Raw genomic sequence first — 20,559 nt, 5'->3', positions numbered from 1 at the left:
GACGGGAAATCTTTGTATTTCTGAGTCTGAAAAGGAGCTCTTCCAGTGACGCAAAAATCGTCATTTTGCGTCACTGGAAGCTGTTGCGGTTAGCGGGGTGAAACTACAACGCTAGTTCCTTAATATTTTCGACCACTGAAGCTACAGACCAATCACAGATCAGTGGGTGGGAACTCACTCCCAGAATCTAAACTTAACGTTCGCCATATTGCTTGGAAGCTATGCTAACAGGCTATATGGAGAAAGCTGATAATGGTGAAAAATATAAATATAGCAATGAGACGGTTAAAGAGCCTGGTTTGAGTATTGTCAGAAATCTTTCATATATGCCATTTCAGATCAAGAAATGATGATAACGGTCAAATAACATCTTCTTGTGAGTTTCAGAAACCAGATGAATCATGTTCTGTTGTTGTCATGTTTCCCGGCTGGTTCACGGCCAGTGACTGAGAATGTGAGTGCGGTACTTGTAGTGTGTGTGAGGCCACCGCTCCGTGCTGAACGGCTCGTCTGCTCTCTGACCTCACAGAGGAAGTGTTGCAGCAGCAGACAGGCTGCAGGGTGACGCGGGTTTTCACAACCTTTCCCCCAATTTGGTGACTGTAGATGTCACATGGACTCCATCATCCAAAACAACACCTTTACCTTTCACCCAATAGTCTGAACATGATTCTGATTTTTCTTTTCCTTCAGGTCCGATCACTAGAAGTACGATAAGTAGAACATGGTCAAATATGAGAAGACGTTATAGTTTCATTTCTCACATCACCTCTGTAAACCTTCAATAAGATATAACAGCTAAGAGAGTCGTTTCATTTCATGCCTTTGGAGGAATAAAAACACATCAGCCTCTCATGTTCTCTACATGTGACCCCATACACGCAGACCCTCACACATGTGTATGGAAGGAAAATGTAGAAAATCGGAAATTATTTTATTTATTTTCGGTCCAAATTGGGTGAACTAGGAGATTGCAGGCTGGTCTCGCCTGTGAGATTCTATTTAATGATCCGACTCAGAACATCTTCCAGAGGATCCAGGCTCACAGTTTGCTCCCTCTGTGTGTCGAGATGCTGGCTCAGACTTCCAGATACCACCGAGCAGGGGAACCTTACACAGCCCCGACTCTCACCAACTACAAGTTAAGCTCGATTGCAAGAAAGTCTCAATTTAAACATTCACAAATTATTCAGATTGAGACTCTAAATATCAGTTTTACAAATTGCAACTTTCTTAAAAACAAGTCCAAACACATGGAGAAACAAAGAAGACTGAAGAGCTCAGAAAATCCACAAGGACACACGTAGAAGGTTTGACAAAGGAAGAGAAAGACATTAAATAGACTTGGGATGATTGGACACAGGTGAAGGTGGTGAATCCAATCAAAAAGGAAAGGAGTCAAGAACTACAAAATAAAACACTGAAAACTAAACCCAACATAAAAAAACACACACAGGGATAAACTAAAGACTGTAAATATTAATGGATGAAGCCTGAGTGACGTCACCTGTCTGTTCCTGCAGGGGGCGCTAGAGGCTAATCGGCAGCAGCCGCCATGTTGGAAATCCTGTCTCAACCTAACGACAGGCTGAGAGCTGGAGCTGAGGCGGGTTTTAAACCTCCTGATGAACCGTCTTGTCAGCTACGCGCCTAACTATGGATAACAGGTATCGTTTCAAAATCATAACAGAGCCATTTTTAAAAAAAAACCTCCGTACAGTGTGTGCCAGTGATGACAATAATTAATCAGACTTATTTAGTTTTTTAATTCAGGCTGTAAACATGTTTATTTATGCTTTTTTTTGCCTGTTGTGTGTATGTGACTTCCTGTGTTCCTGCAGCCAGCCTCTAGTGGACACTCCATGAACTGCAGGATTTTGCACTTACACATTGGCTTCATTTTTCAACACTGGAGGTTGCTGCTTGTGATTAAGTGACATGAGGAAGGAATGAGAAACAAAATGAAAGATGAAAACAAATCTAAAGAGTGAAAAATCCTCAAACATGTCAGTTAATGATTAGTTATGTGTTTTGCGCGCCTTCAGTGTCATCGTGCTCTGAGTCTTATTGACCTGATTCGTCTTCTCTAAAGGTTTTAATTCAGTCAGTAAATACAGAAAGTGAACATTCAGACTCACAATAATCATCAGCCATCGGTACAAACTGACTTTTGATTGCTACACATCCCTGAATGGAGTTTCACTAAGAACATCAGCGACAGAGTCGACTGTGCAACGAGCACGAACACAACTGGGTGAAAGTTTCTGGCTCCCAGCCCGATGTTCTTGGGTGCTTCCAAAGACTGGCCTCCGTGCTGCATGAATATTCAACGTGTGGGAGGAGAGAGTGGGTATATAAGTGACCACCACAGTTCCCAGTAAGAGTGTGATCTGCCACATACAGGAACATATGAGTAAAGAGAACCTTTGAAAGGAACAAACTACTTCACAGTAAGTTATTTTTATACTTTTTCAAACGCTGACATTTCAAACTACGCTAGTTCTTTAAAGTGTTTTTTTATTTACTGTAAGTTGCATATAGCCGCGTATAACACCAGACAATTCTCAGAGCTGATTGGCCGAATAGTCGAACAGCTGCAACTTCAATAACCAGAATCTAAAACCTATAGTGATGACTTAAATTAACATCTGTTGTTTGCACCTTTTAAATGATTTCTTCCTTAATGTCTCTTTTTCTTTTAAGACTTATATCTAATTTATGTGGTTTTTTTTCTTTCTAAAGGTCTTTCTAGGTCACCATAGTGTCTGAGCTGAAGCAGAGCTGTGTGGAAATGGACAACCTGCAGGAGTTGATCCCCTTTGCCAAAGAGATGCTGAGTCAGAAACCCAACCGGGGTCTGCTGAAGGTCTACCTGGTGGGCTCTGTGATTGCCGTGCTGGGGACGGTCATCTGCCTGGTGGAGACCGTGTGTCACCCTTTCTGCTCTGACGAGCCGCTGGACGCTGAGATGCTCCTCATGTTAGCCAAGGAGAGGAGAACTGTTGAGGCCGATGTGCAGCACAAAGTGGAGGGAAAGGATGAGGAGGAGGAGGAGGAGGAGAAGAAGGAGCAGGCTTGGGAAAACGGTGCAACAACCCTGACTTTCTCCAAGACTCACAAAGTCAGCCAAAGGAGCATCTCCAACAGACTGCACGCCTCCTAAAGCCAACGGGGTCGACCCCCCCGAAAGACTCCATATATTTATTAGGGAACTGCTGCTGCTACGGCACGGGGTTGTGCAACACGGTCTGAAGCTTTACAGACAGCTAAATGCACAATGACTGCCATCCAATGCTGCTTTGTCATGATGCCTTTATGTGCTGTGGGGAATGCTTTCTGTGATGCACAAATCACAGTGCACATTGTTCTCCAGGTTTAAAAAAAAACAGATGTCTTCAGAGCACTGAAATCACTCAGACAACATCTAATATGTTAGAACTGTGTTGTTCTTTTTACTCAAAATGTTTTTGCAGCTGCACAAAGATCCTACAAATGAGTCCTGAGCACACAGTCCGATTGGAAAATGGAAAATTTAAAGTCTTGAACGTTGTGTAGCTGTAGACAGATTTTTTTTTTTTAAAAAGTCAACAGACAAATGTGTCCCATATTCATCCATGGAGAAGACTTTCTATTTAACGAACATTGCTCTATGTTTGATATGACAGAAGAAACCTTAAATTAGCCCTAAAACAGATCAACCACACATTATTTATCAAAATAAAACCAACTTTTTTTTTTCTTTCTGCTGCTCGACAGAAAAGTGGGAAACAGCAGACAGCCACACTGACCGTCCACAGGGTCAAGTTTATTCACATTTTCTTTTAAGTTTGGACTTGAAACCTTTAAGTCTGGAGTTATTGAGGGGTACCTGAAAGCAGCAGGGTGTTAAGAGTCTGCCAGGCGGAGGGTAGCTGCCGTGTAGCGCCCCCTTGTGTCTGCTGTATGAATCTGACGTGTGAAAGCAGCGGAAGGTTGTTGTAAATATATTATGTTGTTTATGATGAGCAGATGTTGTAAATATTCACTTTTTCATACCAATAAAGATCCATTTATGTTTAAAGTGTGGTTTCCACGTTGATTGACTCGTTCAGACTGATGCAGAATGAAACTCATCAGTATGGAGTTAGATCAGTCTCAATATTCACAAATATTTTTCATTCTATATAAATGTAAAACAAATCCACAAATAAAAAAAAACAAGATTCACAAATGTATTTCTGATTCACAAAAAAAAGTGATCACATTAAAACATACCCTTGAATCTACGCTACTGTGATTGGCTGAATAGGAAGGAGACATCTGATTGGCTACAGACATTTCCCTGCTGAAAAAATTACATATATGCAAATATATTTGAGTGAAATATATTTGTGAATCCTTCTGTGTGCATTTGTTAATATTGAGACTGATCTAACATACCAATGACTCCATGCCATACTGTTTGGTTATTTTTTGGATCCTGATTTAAAGAATCACACAGGGGGCGGGTTCATGGCTCAGTGGAAGAGGGGTTGTTCACCGACTGGATCCCCGGCTCCTGCAGTCAACATGCTTTAGAAAAGACACTGAATCCTTTTTTTATTTGATCCCAACACGTGCATGTGTGTGTGAGCGACCTGGTCAGAAGACTAGAAAATATACAAGTACAGTCCAATAACATTATCAGAGGGGGGAGGGGGCGGGCATGTTAAATCCTCCCTGAGTGTTAAATATGTTGATTGGAGGAGGGTTATATCTTCACATTGTTCTCTTTGTCTTGCATGTAAGGACACTAAATTGCAATCTGTACACTGCAAGAGAGCACTTCTGCCCCCTAGTGGACATAGATGTGAATTGTTTCCCCCTCAATCTATCATTTGGATTGTTAAATCAGCTGTAGTAAGAATGCACTTTCAAATACATTATACTTAAGCTTCCTTGAGTAAACAGTGAAGTTTGCACAGTTTACCTGACATCCTCCTAAGACACTCTGTGGACTGTTTGCCTGGAGCCTCCTGGTGTTTTGATGGATAACTGTAAGATTTATGGACGGTTCAGCTGAGTCACCCACAGATCCTGCAGCATGGCTCAGTGAGATAGTGACAGTGGGACAATGCAGCCGGACGTGTGAACACCAATATAACCCTGAGTCAACATGATACTCTTTGGTCTAATAATAGTTTGATAGATGGGCTATGTGAAGGCTGAATTGTTTAACCCTTATCCGTATCGACACTGATGACCCCAACTGGACGAGGTAACTATGAGTGATCCAGCAGGAGAATAAAACCGTGACCCTTCAGCTGGTCAAATCATGACTCACAGATCCTTGCAGGAAGCTGGACCTGGTCTTATCTGAGAGGCATGTTCTTTTTTTATTAATGTTTTTTGTTTCCGGCGCCCTGTATACTGGAATTACTTGACATATATCACTAAAACACATCAAAAAGAATCCGCCGTCATTCACACAACTGAAGGGTCGCCTTTTGACGAAACTTCGACAAAATTATGAACCCTCCAGGCTTCACTCGGGTCAAAAAGTCACTAACAGAACGAAAAACCAAGAGTGACAAAAGGCCTGGCAAAGTGTTTTTCTCTCTCAAAGAAACTGGGATTTGACTTGAAAGGTTGCTAGCGGAGACTAGAGGCAACACACACAGTGTGAAGCTGCGGACTCTCTGCCAAATCCTCCACAGAGTCAACCAACCATCCAGTGCAGCCGGCTTTAGAACAACAGGCTGCACTGAGCTGCAGACATGGAGGTGATTACATCCTGGTCTGAGCTGTGAGCTTTAGAAGCAAACATGTGTCACTAAAGAGACGTTTAGTTGTTTTTTCAGCCAGCACGAGAAACTGATGTGAGAAACGTTTTGACCAAGCTTCATAAACTTTACAATGAAGTGTTATAAGTGTAAATATTCTGGTAACAATTTAAATTAAGGACACATTTTCATAGACTATGGTGCATTATATTTATTTTCATCCATGATTAACAAATACTACCAGTCCAGGGTGTGCTCCACCTCTTGACCAATGACAGCGGGGATTGGCTCCAATTCCCCTGCGACCCTGGAGAGCATGGATGGATGGATGGATGAATGGATGGATGGAAGGATGGATGGATGGAAGATAGAAGGAGGGGCGGATGGATGGAAGGAGGGGTGCATGAATAGATGGATGAAGGGATGGATGGATGGATGGATGAAGGGATGGATGGATGGATGGATGGATGGAAGGATGGATGGATGGATGGAAGATGGAAGGAGGGGTGCATGAATAGATGGATGAAGGGATGGATGGATGGAAGGAAGGATGGAAGGAGGGGTGGATGGATGGATGGATGGATAGATGGATGGATGGATGGATGGATGGAAGATGGAAGGAGGGGTGGATGGATGGATGGATGGAAGGAAGGATGGAAGGAGGGGTGGATGGATGGATGGATGGATAGATGGATGGATGGATGGAAGATGGATGAAGGGATGGATGGATGGATGGATGGATGGAAGGAAGGATGGAAGGAGGGGTGGATGGATGGATGGATGGATGGATAGATGGATGGATGGATGGAAGATGGATGAAGGGATGGATGGATGGATGGAAGGAAGGATGGAAGGAGGGGTGGATGGATGGATGGATGGATAGATGGATGGATGGATGGATGGAAGATGGAAGGAGGGGTGGATGGATGGATGGATGGATAGATGGATGGATGAAGGGATGGATGGATGGATGGAAGGAGGGGTGCATGAATAGATGGATGAAGGGATGGATGGATGAAGGGATGGATGGATGGATGAATAGATGGATGAAGGGATGGATGAAGGGATGGATGGATGGATGGAAGGAGGGGTGCATGAATAGATGGATGAAGGGATGGATGGATGAAGGGATGGATGGATGAATAGATGGATGAAGGGATGGATGAAGGGATGGATGGATGAATAGATGGATGAAGGGATGGATGAAGGGATGGATGGATGAATAGATGGATGAAGGGATGGATAGATGAAGGGATGGATGAAGGGATGGATGGATTTTTATTAAATACCCATCCAAACAGTGAGACTAATCAATGATTTGATTTGTGGAAACTGCAAAATGCTCATCATATGTAAGCTAACAGTTAAACGTCTAGCTGGCAGGAGCATCTGACCTTCTCCACACATTGACGCACATGCCTGTCTCCGTGCGTGTAGGCTGATTAAACGTATACAGACATGCTGTGTGTGTGATGGGTGTTCAGCTGCATGCGTATTCCTGTACAGTCCGGGGCAGGAAGCGGGACAGATAAAGTAGTCTGCATGCTTTTAAAGCGCTGCAGCCTGGCAACCTGCCGGTCAGAAACACATGGTTTGTTTAAGCATATGGCCTTGTTTCCTACCAAAGACACAGATTGAGGAAAGGTTATGTAGCTACTTCATCCAGATGATGTCAAAAAGAAAGTTTGCCTGGTGGACACATGGAACACAGGTTGCCCCTCACATCGAGCATCAATCTGAGTGAAAGGAGGAGAAGACAGGGGGATTGAATCTACTGTACTGTCTGTATGAAGCCTGGGAAAGCAGGCAGAGGATTCTGCTGCAAAGACGAAAAATACTCGATTCATGGCAGAGATTTGCAATAATTCCATCACAGTTAGTCAATCCTCGTCTAAAATATATTTTTTCATAAACAATAATATTAATCCCAACAAATATATGTGTGCAGACCCACCTTCAAATATGAGTAGGCAATTTATTTTGCATGCATTTTTTGTTCTATTATTTGAAAGTGTCTTAACATCTTGCAAGAAATCAATAAATCGATGGCTTTGAGATTTAAAAATCAATACCTGGATGTCAAACAATTTCCTTAAACCTCAGGAAGGTTGGAGATCTGTCCTACTGGATGTAGAAGGGGGCTCCATCCGTCCATCCTCCGAGGTCCACAACCTAGGCGTCATCATAGCCTCAAACCTCTCATTCCACTCCCAAATCAAATCTGTAGCTCCTTAATTAAAAAAAACAAAACATTCTCGACTCCTGCCATCACTGTCCGACTCTGTGGCAGAAATCCCAACCCATGCCTTCATAACCTCCTGTCTTCATTACTGCAATGGAGTTGTGTCTGGGGTACCCAGCAAAGCCCTGGACAGGCTCCAGTACGTACAAAATTCCAACCCTCATCCATCTCCACTGGCTCCCAATTCAATAAATCCTCTTTGCCCCGCAGTACCTCGAAGCCCTCTTAAACCCGAACACTACTTCCTGGAACCTCCAATCCTCGGACACCAGCTGCTTTCCATCCCCAACACCAGACTCCTGATGGAGCCTTCAGCATCACAGCCCCCACCCACTAGAAAGCGCTCCCTTTAGTCACTTGCCATGCCCCATCTTTGGACACATTTTAAAAACTCCAGAAGCACCATCTGTTCACCACCGCCTACAACCTCTCATAACTCTGCCTCCCCATTGGACTCCCATCCTTTGTTACTTGTCTTAGCCTTGTTCTTGTTTTTTTGTCCCGGCTGTAAAGCATGCTTGGGTCCCTTGAAAGGAGCTATATAAATTAAATCTATCATTATTGTTGTTATTGTAATTTATTTGGTTTTTATGGCAGTTGCAGGTGGGTTATAAATCTGTCCAATCGTTTTATTGGGGTGTATTGAAATGAGAGGAAACCTTCCAAAGAGACAGACTCAAGCTCTAAAACAAGCATACAAAAAGACCCATATGAAAAAAACAGACTTTACATCCAGTTAACTGGATACGTTGAGCTTTAGAATCAGACAAACTTTACACAGAGATGGTAACCTACAGGTTGCAGTACATTTGTGACTTCAGGAGGCAACCACTTCAGTCTGTCTTCTAGTCAAGTTCTCTTTTTCTCCTCTGTTAGAAATGAAAAATTCAGCACAGGAATCTTGCTCTCTAAAGTTTTCTCGGAGGGATATAAAGCCGTTTCTAAGCCAGTCTGATGATGTGAGAATCCCCTGAAACACTTGCTGCTCCTTAGATCCACTGATGTAGACGGGGTTGTGTGACTTTGTTTCTAAAATCAACAATGACTTCCTTTCTTTTTTTAGTGTAAAGCAGTAGGTTACACATCTCTGCGCCACTCTTCAAGATTGTTGATTTACTCCAGATATAAAGTCTCATTATTATTGTATGAAGTTTGGTAGAACAAGGTGTCATCTGCATACATCAATACAAAGCCACACAGTCATATCAGGGATTGCAGTTGATGGTGTGAAGGGTTAATAAGAAGGGGCCGAGCACGCTGCCCTGCGGTACTCCAGTATTCAACACAAGAACATCTGTGACCATGGAAAACTGTCTGGGAAGATTATTATTTAAAAATGACCTTAAAAAGTTATTTATTTGTATATGTATTTTTCTATTATTGTCTTTTATTTACACGTCCAATGTTTTTTTGTTTTTTTTGACAGCAAAAAAAGGGCAATTGTTCTCAGTTTTAGTTTTAAAAGCACCCAGTGCCTGTACATATGAAACATGAAGTGCTCCAGTGTGAAATTGAAAGATATAAAATTTGAAAACTGAAAAGCCATGTTTTAAAGGAGATACTACTGGCTGCCTCGTAAGTATGAACCAACATCTCTCTATCAGTTCAGTTTCATTTTCAATGTTTTATTTTACTTTAATTTCTTTACCTTCTTTTAAAATTAACTACAAATCATCACTTTAAAGCCCCTTTTATGTATTATTGGTCTGCCAATATTAAATGGGAAATTTACAGGAATATCTCTTATTTTTGTTTGTTTGAGATTTTTCGGGGGGCTTTTGCCTTTATTTAGAAAGCACAGGGGATAGGGTAGGAAATCAGGAGAAGGAGCCACAGGTTGTACTCAAATCCAGGCTGTCTGCTTTGAGGGCAACAGCCTCCACACATGGGGCGGCGACCTAGCTGCTAGGCTATCAGCGCCATGAACATCTCTTGTAATTTGTTAAATATTAACTTTGTTCAGTTTGATACATGTATAGAGGTCATTACTTTACAGTTTATCTCAATCACTAAGACCTTTTTAGGCTATCTGTCGTCACATTTTTTAAACTCTAATCACGTTTGGCAGAAGACCCCTCTGATTTGGACCACTGAGACAATAAATACTGTTTAAGGCAGTCAATAAAGGCAGTCTTACTAATTCACAATGCCAAAACTATGAAACATCTGCATGTCTCCTTTACAAATGCTCGCACACAGCACGCCGAGAATGGAAACTAAATATTTAAATATGGTATAAAGCGACAATATCAGCAGCTACAAAGCTGTATTTATACATTGTTTAATGAGCTGTTCATTGAAACATAAAGAAATCGCTGATTTACAATAAACTCTTTGAAAAAATGATAATTATGTATTCCATGGTTACACATTTAGAGAAAAGAATAGTGTTGTAGTCAAAACCACACTAACTGAGACCAAGACACACCCGAGACCAGAGTGCTCCAAGACCGAGACAAGACCAAGACCTTTAGGGATCGAGACCGAGACAAGACCAAGACCTTTAGGGATCGAGACTGAGACAAGACCAAGACCTTAAGGGATCGTGACTGAGTCAAGACCAAGACCTTTGGGGATCGAGACAGAGACAAGACCAAGACCTTTAGGGATCGAGAATGGCCAATGACCAAGGCAGGGCGAGACCAAGACAAAACCAAGACCATAAATACCACTGAACAATCATCAACTTGTGTTTAGGGGTGTGTCACTCAATTAGGCCGCAAGATGGGAAGGTTGTGGCCGTAACGGGGGATACAAATCAAAACACAAATAAATTGAAGTCATTGGTTGTTTTAGAAAGAGGTGTTTTCCTTCTAATCTCAGTAGTGATGTAGCCTACCAGTGGTGGTCTTGACCGGTCTTGATTTAAAATCTGGAGTCTGAGACCGAGACAAGACCGAGTTAAAATGCTTTCAATTCCAGACTAGTCTTTAGTCCAAGACCAATCTGAGTACTACAACATCAGCCAAGAACCATATGCTGGGGCGTTTACATCAAATTGGACGAAACACTACTGAAGGGACGTCCCCACTTGACTTGACTCTGGCTGCCCATTAGTCTGAGTTGTGGGGGGATAGGCTAGCTGGCTAAACAGAGCCTGGGTCTGTTGAAGGTGGCCATATTGTTTTGTTGCTGTTGGAACTAAGGGCCATAAGGTTATGTAACTTATCAGTAGGGTGTAGGGGCCTAACAGGGTTGAGGGGTCTTCTTCACTGAGTGCATGAGTGTCCTCTGCTTGTTTCAAAAGCAGCAATTCTGTACAATCTTCCTTTTGAACTCAACATCTACATAAATACAGTGAAAAAACATCAATGGATTTTATAATGCGCTTTGTGTGCATGATGAATTAAAACACAGTTTTTGTAATACTGTTCCTCCTGGACAAATGATCTCATATTGAGTCTGAACTAGCTGAAGGTAGAAAAAGATGCTTGTGTGTTTGAAGGCTTGTAGGCAACTGTAAGGGAAAATAAAGAAGACGTAATAAGCACAACGTTTTTAACGAGAAACCTCAAGCCTTTGTGCCTCATCGTCCAAACTTCACATTGGTTTATATTTGGAACAACAGAGACCGCTGAGAGGAGAGTGGACAAGTTGAAGAAGGAATTTCTCACACAGAGAGCAGCTGCTGTCACCAGGTGGGTGACTCTGAGCCCCGTCGGCTCAGCACGTCGCAGAGGAATACTTTTGGTCAAAGCTGAAGACCTGGAGTGTTCTGCACTCGACTGCATGGCTGAACGGTTACTTTTAAGATAGGAAAGTTAAATGATGTTTTACGAACATAAATGATTAAAAACACTTCTCAAACTAACAAATTGTTATTGTTTCTTTTTTAAAACTTGCAGAGTATTAAAGGCTGCACTATTCACACTTCAAGAGCAGTCTCTTTATAGATGTATTGTTGGGCTTGTTATGCCTTTATTCAGAGACAGGACAGTAGATAGAGGCAGAAATCATGGAGAGAGAGAGAGAGAGAGAGGGTTATGACAGGAGCTACAGGTTGGATTCAGACCCAGGCCGCCCTCACCATGAGCGGTCTCTTTAATCTATAACTGATAGGACTTTCACTGTTGCAGAAAACTCCTGATATTTGCCGGAGGAGCTGTATGTGTGAACGTAAACAGCCAAATTTTTCGTTCTGACTTCCCACGGTGTTTCTCCTGCCAGACCCCCTAGTGTTTTTTCCACAGCAAGTCCGAGTGAGCTGATGGGAGAACGCAGCAGGATATTATCAGGAGAATTAACCTCGGGCCAATGGGAGTAGTTGGTGAGCAGTGCACGTGTGAAAACGGCTTAAATGTGCCGCCATCAGACGTCATGAGCTGAACATCCAATGTGACAATCCATAGTCACATTGTACCCTGCTTCTCCTTCAACAAATAAGAAAAGAGCAGTCTTTCTCCTGCGTCATATTTAAAGCACAGAAAACACCCAAACCAAAGAAATTGAAGATTCTTCGTTTAGTCAGCTGTTCCTCTGATCCCAGCTTAGCATCGGTCTGATAAACCCCAAGTCTCTGTGTGCAGAAACAGACCGACCTGTCAGAACTTCCTCCTCTAAACTGGCGCCACGGTAACATTTTCTTCAGCACTGTTGGCGTTTGCCGCCGTGCCTGCCGGGGTCCCGTTGACCGGCGTGTGTGGTGTGACTTTTGCCAGTCGGTGCTCCTTGCCGTGCGTGCAGCTTTGAGCGCAGAGCTGGCAGGAGGAGCAGGGCACGTTGCAGCAGGGTAAGAAGCGACAGATGCTGATACGCCACAGGAACCAGCCGGGCGACCAGCAGCACCAACAGAGCACCACGCAGCCTGCCACCACGCCGACGAGGATGTAGAGGACCAGCAGGGCCAGCGAGGCAGGAGAGTCTGGGGATATAAAGGGGGCAAAATGCAATTCTCTTAAAACACCTAAGTAACACCAGCTGCTTCATTCAGCCCCCATGAATCTTTGTTTACAGAATCTATAGACTGATGATCACACTATTTGTGATGTATGAAGCATTCTGCTTTTCATTAATAGTCTCTGTTCGTCGGTTTCATGCACAATAATTTGGTGAGCAAAATAGTCCGAACAGATCTGCAGCAGTGCAATAAGGGACCATTTCGGCGACTATTAGCTTCTGTCTTGAAACATGTTTACATTTAGGATGTGCAGGATTATGAGATTAAAAGATTGAAAGTCAGCTCTAGAAATACTAGTTGGTTAAATTAATTGTAAGTATTTTTTTTAATAAATGTCGGCCCACAATGTCGGTTAAATGTTGTGTCTAAGCTGTCATGCAGCCACCAGCCACTAGATGGGGCTGTAGCTTTCGGTTAAAGGGCCTGCTCTCCCCGCTCTACTGCCTGGATGTAAACAAGCACAGTGGAAGGGTGGCATCTCGGAGAAGCTGTGCAGGCAAACTGGCATATAAACCACTCGAACGGAGCAATGTGTAACCACATTCAGAGCAGGCATGCAGATGTTAACCTGCAAGGAGGACCAACGCCTGGTGGAAGTAGCATTGCTAACATTAGCCACACTGTACGAACCAATTTGACATTGTTTACCCTCTAAGTAATGCATATTGCAGAGTGCCATTTACAACACGGTTAATCAATTATTTTTTCATATAACTAAAAGAAGTTTAAAGGCTTTATATGCGATTTCTTGATCCAGCAGATGTCGCCATGAAACCAAAACAACTCGCGCTGCATTGTTGTGTTAGCATGCTAATGCCAGCGATCTTTATTATGCTCGTATCTTCACACTGCATGTAAATTTACCTGAAATGAGCGTGATCTAGAAACACAGTTAAGCAGTGAGTACAGTATGTTATTCTTCTTTTCTCTAGTTCCTCAATTAAACAACTTTTATACACGAGGGGAGGAGTCAGCCGGCCGTCCCGACGATGTAAACAAAGTGAAGATAGGACTCTGAAAACTCTGAAAACATCACAGACAGTGGGACTCGGGTGTTACACCCATTGTAGACAGTCATGACTCACAGAGTTATTTTCAGAGGATATACTTGATTTATATTATATTTAAGTGTGAAAAATCACATATAAAGACTTTAAGGGATTAACCTATTTAATTCATCCCCATGACACGTCTCCTACTGGTATAGCTTTGCTGTCCTACCTCCTCCAGTGTGCCTAATCATTAGATTGCAAAGTTATAGTTACAGGTGGATTTCTAAAGATTAGTTCAGAGCAAGTAAGACAGAGTGCATTACTTTCCTATGGACCTGTTTTATGAAATATATGTGCAAAGTCTTAATAACAATTTAAAGCACAAGCAAGACAAAATATGAATCAAAAAATACCGACAGCCTTTGCAAAAAAAGACCTGATAGTTGGTTTTAGCATAAGCCACCTCAGTTTGGGATTTTTGGGCTGGCACCTGGGGTGGCCAATCAGATTTGAAGGGGGGCCCATGCCACCCCTCTGGGCACGCCCCTGGTCTGCCTGATTTTAAATCTTATCGGGACATTGCCTCCGCTTAGTTTGCTTTACCTGGCGCCCTCGCTGCTTTGCCTTTCTACTGTCCAAATAAGAGCAAGTGCTTCACTCGTAATATTTTACAACATCCTACTCTCACGAGCTGTGGCTCTGGTCTGAGTGTGAGCATGGGTGCTCGTTAACTTCCAACAAAAAGAAACAGTCTGGATGATGGAATTACTCAGTAGGTGCACAGAGGAAAGGATAAAGATCCACAGTGGTGTTAGTGTCCTTTTACACCACAAAGTGAGAAAGTGAAATTATGATTTATTTGCTTAATGACACTTGACATATGGTCATGCACTTACTGCATGTGGAAATGCTATTACATATTTACACCTCAAGAAAAAATGTTTCCCTCTGAAGTTGTGGGTTCATCCAGCCTGAGGCGCCTCACTCTCTCCGGACAGATCAGGCGTCATTCAAATTGATCTCTTCTAATAAACATTTGGCACTTTGCACAGCAGATAGATGTGAATCCCCTTCTTCCACTCTGAGCTGAACAGTCAGAACAGAAGAATAGCTGTTTTCTTAGAGGAAAACTTGGCCGGCTGTTAAAAGCAATCAGACTCTGACACTCTGGCTCGGTCAGTCTCTGTTTGCAGCTCTGACACCGGAATAGAGACGGATCACTCAAAGGGCTGAACTCCGCCGTGAGAATCCATCAACTTTTATTGGTTTACGAGTCTTTAGCTGAAATTAACAACTCAATGGTCCCCCCTCATTTAGTTTTACGTCTGCTCATCAGGACACTCTGAACCCAAAATGGGCACTTAGTTAACCTGTTTAACAAGCGAGCGACTGCAGGGTGAGAGCGCCGTGTTTTACACATGGATGGATGGATTCCTGCAGCTGCTTTCACACAAGCTGCATCAGAACAGTTTGATTTCAAAGCGAGGACTCACCTGTTACCGACTCGTGACTCGGAGCGCTGTCTGGCATGCCGCAGTTCATATGTGACGCAATCGGCACCGTGGGCGGAGTCACGACAGGTGGGTGAGGGGTCGCTACCGCTGGTGGAGGTTCAGGAGGTAGAAGCTGACCTGCTAGATTAAGAAAACAAATTTGGGTCAAATGATAGGAGATTAAACTTCACTCCACTTAGAGGACTTTTTTTTCCCATCCAGGTTTGAACAAAGATTCAAACTTTAGGGAAACTAGAGAGAGCCGGTATGAACTAAGGGGAATAGGTGTGTATAAAAAAAACAAAGGTAAGGACAAACATAAAGAACAGGTGTATTTGGGTAAAAATTTGTTTGTTTCATTTGTTTTATTTTGAAAGAAATTCTTGGAACAAATTCTGATTCTGATATGTTTTGTTTTTTGTAACCAAACTAGTAGTGTCTTAAATAATCAGATTTGTAACAAGGGTAGGTGTAATAAGCTAAAGCTTTTAAACCTTTTTGGTCAAAATGTTTTTGTTTTTTTCTTGTGACCGAAATAAATGATTACTACTCCTACTAAAAGGAACACATCTTTGTATCAGCATTGAAACCTAGCTGACCTTTACAGCCCGTCGTCAGGTTCTCCTCCAGGTCACTTCCATCCCCGCAGTTGTCGATGCCTTTTTCATCACACACCAGGCCGAGAGGGATACACTTCCCGTTCCTGCAGGTGAAATAAGGCTCACTGCTGCACTCTGATTGGTTGAAACCTGCAAAGAATCACAAATTAATGATGGGACAGCAGAATAAGAAGAATGTAGGTCAGCTGCTAAAACTTTTTCAGAGTTTTCTGTACACAAAAGCATAAAAAAGTATTGTTCTCCAATAATCTGTTACACATTATATCCATCACATTCTTACAGTTGTTGTTACATGTTAATATTTTTCTTACCCAGTCTGAAGGAGGTGAAGTCCCCCACAAAGTCCACTCTGGGCTGAGTCCCCCGAGTAACCAGTCTCAGGGTCAGGTAGTTTCCTGTGGACAGGACGGGTCGGGGGGGGCTCTTCCCGCACAGAGGAGGCCCGAGGGGGGGCGAGTTCCTGTCCCGTCCGTCGTAGAACTGAACGTACGAGCCGGCGTGACACGGATCCCCCGAGCTCTCCCCCGAGGTGGGCTCAAGTCTGGGGTTTAAAGGGGCGGAGCCACGGGGGGACTCTGGGAAGACGGGGGCGGGGCTCATAGGGGCGACTCGCAGCAAGCTGTAGACCAGGAAGAAGCGGAAGTGGAACTGGACCTTGTCTTTGGGCGAGCTGGCCTGCATGGTGAGGTGACAGTCGGTCCCCATGGTAACAAAGTAGTACTTCTTAGACTCCTGGTGCGAGTTGACGATCATGCCGTCACCTCGGATCGTCTGACCACAGAAGTCCACCACGTTCACTGATGAGGGGAAAACACACCAGAGACAGAATCCTCAGAGACAAACTGATGTTGGAGAACATCTGTATGAAAACAGTTGAACTGTATATGACAGAATCCTTTTGAGGGGACCCACTGCCCTGCATGTTATATATCCTCCACTTTCCAACATCAGGAAGCCTGAGAATGACTAAATCATTTGAATCAGGTCTGGTGTGTTGAAAGAGGGACACATCTAAGACATGCGGGGCAGTGGGTCACCCAGGACCAGGATTAAGAAACACTTCTTTAGGGAACGGGCTGAAGGATTTCTGGTAACACTTTAAATCAAGATACCAATATGTACCATGAACTAGCTGCGTATTAGCATGCTAATTAGTAGCATTCTGGCTTCTTATTAGTCATTATTAAAGGCAGGGTTGGTAATTTTGAAATGATTTTGAAAAGTAGCATTCCCTCTGTGCTCCGTCTGCACCCACCCCCTCCCCTCTGTGCTCCCGCAAAACCCTCACTTACATGCACAAGCTTCATTGGTCCAGAAGCGGACCTCTAGTGCACGCAAGAGGTAGAGAGCGAGCAGGGAGACAGGGAGGCGTCTGATTGGTTCATCAGATTGGTACCTCGTGGCAGACATTGGTGGAAGTTTTTACAGGTTTACAAACTGATACAGATGACGGATTTTCTTTGTTCCTTTTTCAGAGAACATGAGTTATTAATGTCTGTCAGGACCTAAAGACAATTTACACCAAAATCTTAAAAAGTCTAAAATCCTACAAATGACACCACGAGGCACAAAAACCCCCGTTTTAAAAATCGATGATTAGTGTGATTTCAACTCCACCAGAAACTTTCTCTGCGTGTTTCCTAATGACCCGGGTCACATCTGTGTAAACCTGCACTGCCCAAACCAGCCGCGATGAGCACGATGAACGTTTGAGAAGGAGCCGAAACCCGTCAACAGCAGGATCCCGGACAGATGGGTGGGCAGATCCGGCATTAGCATCCCCCCGCTCGGGCCGCCCACCAAACCCCCTGCCTCCGGGCCGCAGGCCAAATAATGAGAAAATTTACGACCACCCCTGGAGTTTATTAGCTCGGTTTCCATGGGAGACAACCAGATCCTCCCGCTCTGACCTCCAGGAATGTCCTAAAGCCCCGGAGCCCCTGTTGGTGGGAAACCGGTTCGGCCCCTCCGCACCGAGTCAGAAGATACAAAAAACCTCAGGGGACACCATCCAAAACACGGGTGACCAGAGGACACCGAGTCCCCCTGTAAAGATTACTGCAGGCCGAGAAGTCAACTCCTTTTAAACAGGATCGCAGTAAAAAATGAGTTTTATATGAAAGAGGAGAGTCAGAGAGGAGTGAGGGTCCGGGGGTGACACACTGCAGTGAGAAATGTCTGTGAGACGGTATTGTGTGGAAAAGGGCGGCAGCCTCACTGTACATCCATATATGTTCTCCTCACACGCTCCCATTATATCACTGTACACTTCAGCTGTGCAGACATGCTTTATGTGCTGGATAAAAACAACAGATAACTCCTGCAGGACGGCTGCCTCAGAGCCGGGACATGAGGGAGGAATGTTGTATCAGACTCAAACGCTAAATGGACTTGTCTTCTCGTCTTCTGACTACTCAAAGAACTCTGACACCGCAGGTCACACCTACACATTCACTCACTGATGGTGGAGGCTGCTGAGTAAAGAGACCATCAGAAGTAACTAATCCCATTCATACGTCACCGCTGAAGCAGTGGGAGCAACTTTGAGCCCAAAGACACATCGTACATGTGGCTACAGGAGCTGGGGATGTAACACTATCTTCGGATTGAGAGACGTTGAAATATATCCTCTGAAAATAACTCTGTGAGTCATGACTGTCTACAATGGGTGTAACACCCGAGTCCCACTGTCTGTGATGTTTTCAGAGTCCTATCTTCAGTTTGTTTACATCGCCTGGACAGCCGGCTGACTCCTCCCCTCGTGTATAAAAGTTGTTTAATTGAGGGACTAGAGAAAAGAAGAATAACATACTGTACTCACTGCTTAACTGTGTTTCTAGATCACGCTCATTTCAGGTAAATTTACATGCAGTGTGAAGATACGAGCATAATAAAGATCGCTAGCATTAGCATGCTAACACAACAATGCAGCGCGAGTTGTTTTGGTTTCATGCTGGTGCTCAAGGCGACATCTGCTGGATCAAAAAAAATTGCATATAAAACCTTTAAAATAGACGTCTTGTTCTTTTTTGTATAGCTTTGTTTAACTCTTTCCAAAAACAACAACAACAACAACAAAAACAAAAACAACAACAACAACAGCAGCTATAGCCCTAGCTAAGTTTTGGCAGATGAAATGTCCTCCACTTTCTTCTCCTAACATTTTACACAAGTTGATGATGTCATTAAAGATAGAGTTAACAGGCCTTTCCTAAATAAATAAATACAGACTCATGTAAAGCTGCTGAGTCATCACTTCTGACTCTGGATGTTTTTTGGGGTTGGGAGTTGGTGTATTTCCCCCGTTATGACAGCACGCAGGTGAGTTTGGGAGTGGAAAAATTTCAGCGATTTGGCGCTATTTTATGATATAGCTGCTGCTGTTGTTGTTTTAAGATTTAAACAAACCTATACTACAACAAAAAAAAAGAAATCTGTTTTAATGCTTTAAAGCTGCTGCATCAATGAGGACGTTTGTCAACCTTTGGTTTTCAACTTTGATTGAGGGTTTGTTTGTGTTCATATGAGGGCATCTGTGGCTCAGTGGTCGAGTCGGTCAACTGTAAGGGCTAGGGTTCGATCCCCAGCTCCTGCAGCCACATGTCCGCTGTATCTTCGGGTAAGACACTTAACCTCAAGTTGCTCCTGCTGCTTCAGGACCATCATTTTATTTTATTTTCACAGCCCAAAACTGTTTGTACTTTCATGATTATTAACTAAAGAATTGAGTTGAACTACCAACCAGCATGTAAATGTAGTTACACAGCTAGTCTAAATAATGAGGCTTAATTGACTTGCACTTCTTTCAAACAGTGGGTGCAATTATTCTACAACATGCTGCAGCTTCATCTGAAAAAAACTCAGACTGAGAGTTGTTTCCAGTGTTTCCAGTGTGTGTGTGTGTGTGTGTGTGTGTGTGTGTGTGTGTGTGTGTGTGTGTGTGTGTGGGGGGGGGGGGGTCTTACCAGTATCAATGGCCGAGCTGTGGAGAATCATGAAGCAGAGCAGGAGAAGCAGCACCTCCACCTCCATCATCCAGACTGAGAGGCACGCGCTCGGGACAGCAGAGAGAGAGAGAGGGAGAGAGAGAGAGGGAGAGAGAGAGAGAGAGAGAGAGAGAGAGAGAGAGAGTCCGGTCCAGCTCACAGAGGAGACATCAGAGTGTTTCTAACTTCACAACGAGGAATCATTTCTTGTCATGAAAGTAGAGAAAAGTGGAGCACAGAGTCATGAAGGAGTGTGAGTGCAGCCGCTCTGCTCTCCATCATAAAAAAAACACACTCTCTTTCTTCTTCTACTCCTCTCCGTCCCCGTCCGTTCACGTGTCCTGTCGTCTCCATGGCAACGCCCAACCAATCAGCGAGGGTAAAAAAGAAAAAGAAAAAGCGAAAAACACAAAGCTTCCTCCGCTGATATTCACTTTCTGTTCACAGTATGATCTGTGAGATGCTTAAACTGGTTAAAGTGTATAACAAACAGGTAATCGATCACAGATAAAATATGATGTCTTTTCATTTCCCTCTGACATGAGAAAGTAAAAAAAAAAGTCTTAATATGCTTAATTTGTCATTAAA

General features: G+C 43.4%; 2 protein-coding genes across 2 annotated transcripts; one reads left to right on the top strand and one right to left on the bottom strand.

Moving 5' to 3' along the window:
• The first annotated feature begins 2,415 nt into the window (after window positions 1-2,415).
• On the top strand, window positions 2,416-3,215 carry LOC132977352 (G0/G1 switch protein 2-like). The gene is made up of 2 exons (XM_061041875.1): window positions 2,416-2,450; window positions 2,743-3,215. The coding sequence occupies exon 2, from the start codon at window positions 2,792-2,794 to the stop codon at window positions 3,161-3,163; it is 372 nt and encodes a 123-aa protein (XP_060897858.1). The 5' UTR covers window positions 2,416-2,450; window positions 2,743-2,791; the 3' UTR covers window positions 3,164-3,215.
• Window positions 3,216-10,248: 7,033 nt separating this feature from the next.
• On the bottom strand, window positions 10,249-20,268 carry ldlrad2 (low density lipoprotein receptor class A domain containing 2). Its single transcript, XM_061041529.1, has 5 exons — window positions 19,951-20,268; window positions 16,297-16,782; window positions 15,965-16,114; window positions 15,366-15,506; window positions 10,249-12,844 (listed from the first exon to the last, which is right to left on the bottom strand). The coding sequence occupies exons 1-5, from the start codon at window positions 20,018-20,020 to the stop codon at window positions 12,540-12,542; spliced, it is 1,152 nt and encodes a 383-aa protein (XP_060897512.1). The 5' UTR covers window positions 20,021-20,268; the 3' UTR covers window positions 10,249-12,539.
• Between the last annotated feature and the right edge of the window lie 291 nt (window positions 20,269-20,559).

The sequence above is a fragment of the Labrus mixtus genome, chromosome 7 (assembly GCF_963584025.1).
Source record: "Labrus mixtus chromosome 7, fLabMix1.1, whole genome shotgun sequence".
NCBI classification, from domain to species: domain Eukaryota; kingdom Metazoa; phylum Chordata; class Actinopteri; order Labriformes; family Labridae; genus Labrus; species Labrus mixtus.
Note: the sequence above shows the minus strand (reverse complement) of the source record. Positions and strands in the feature narration are given on the sequence as shown.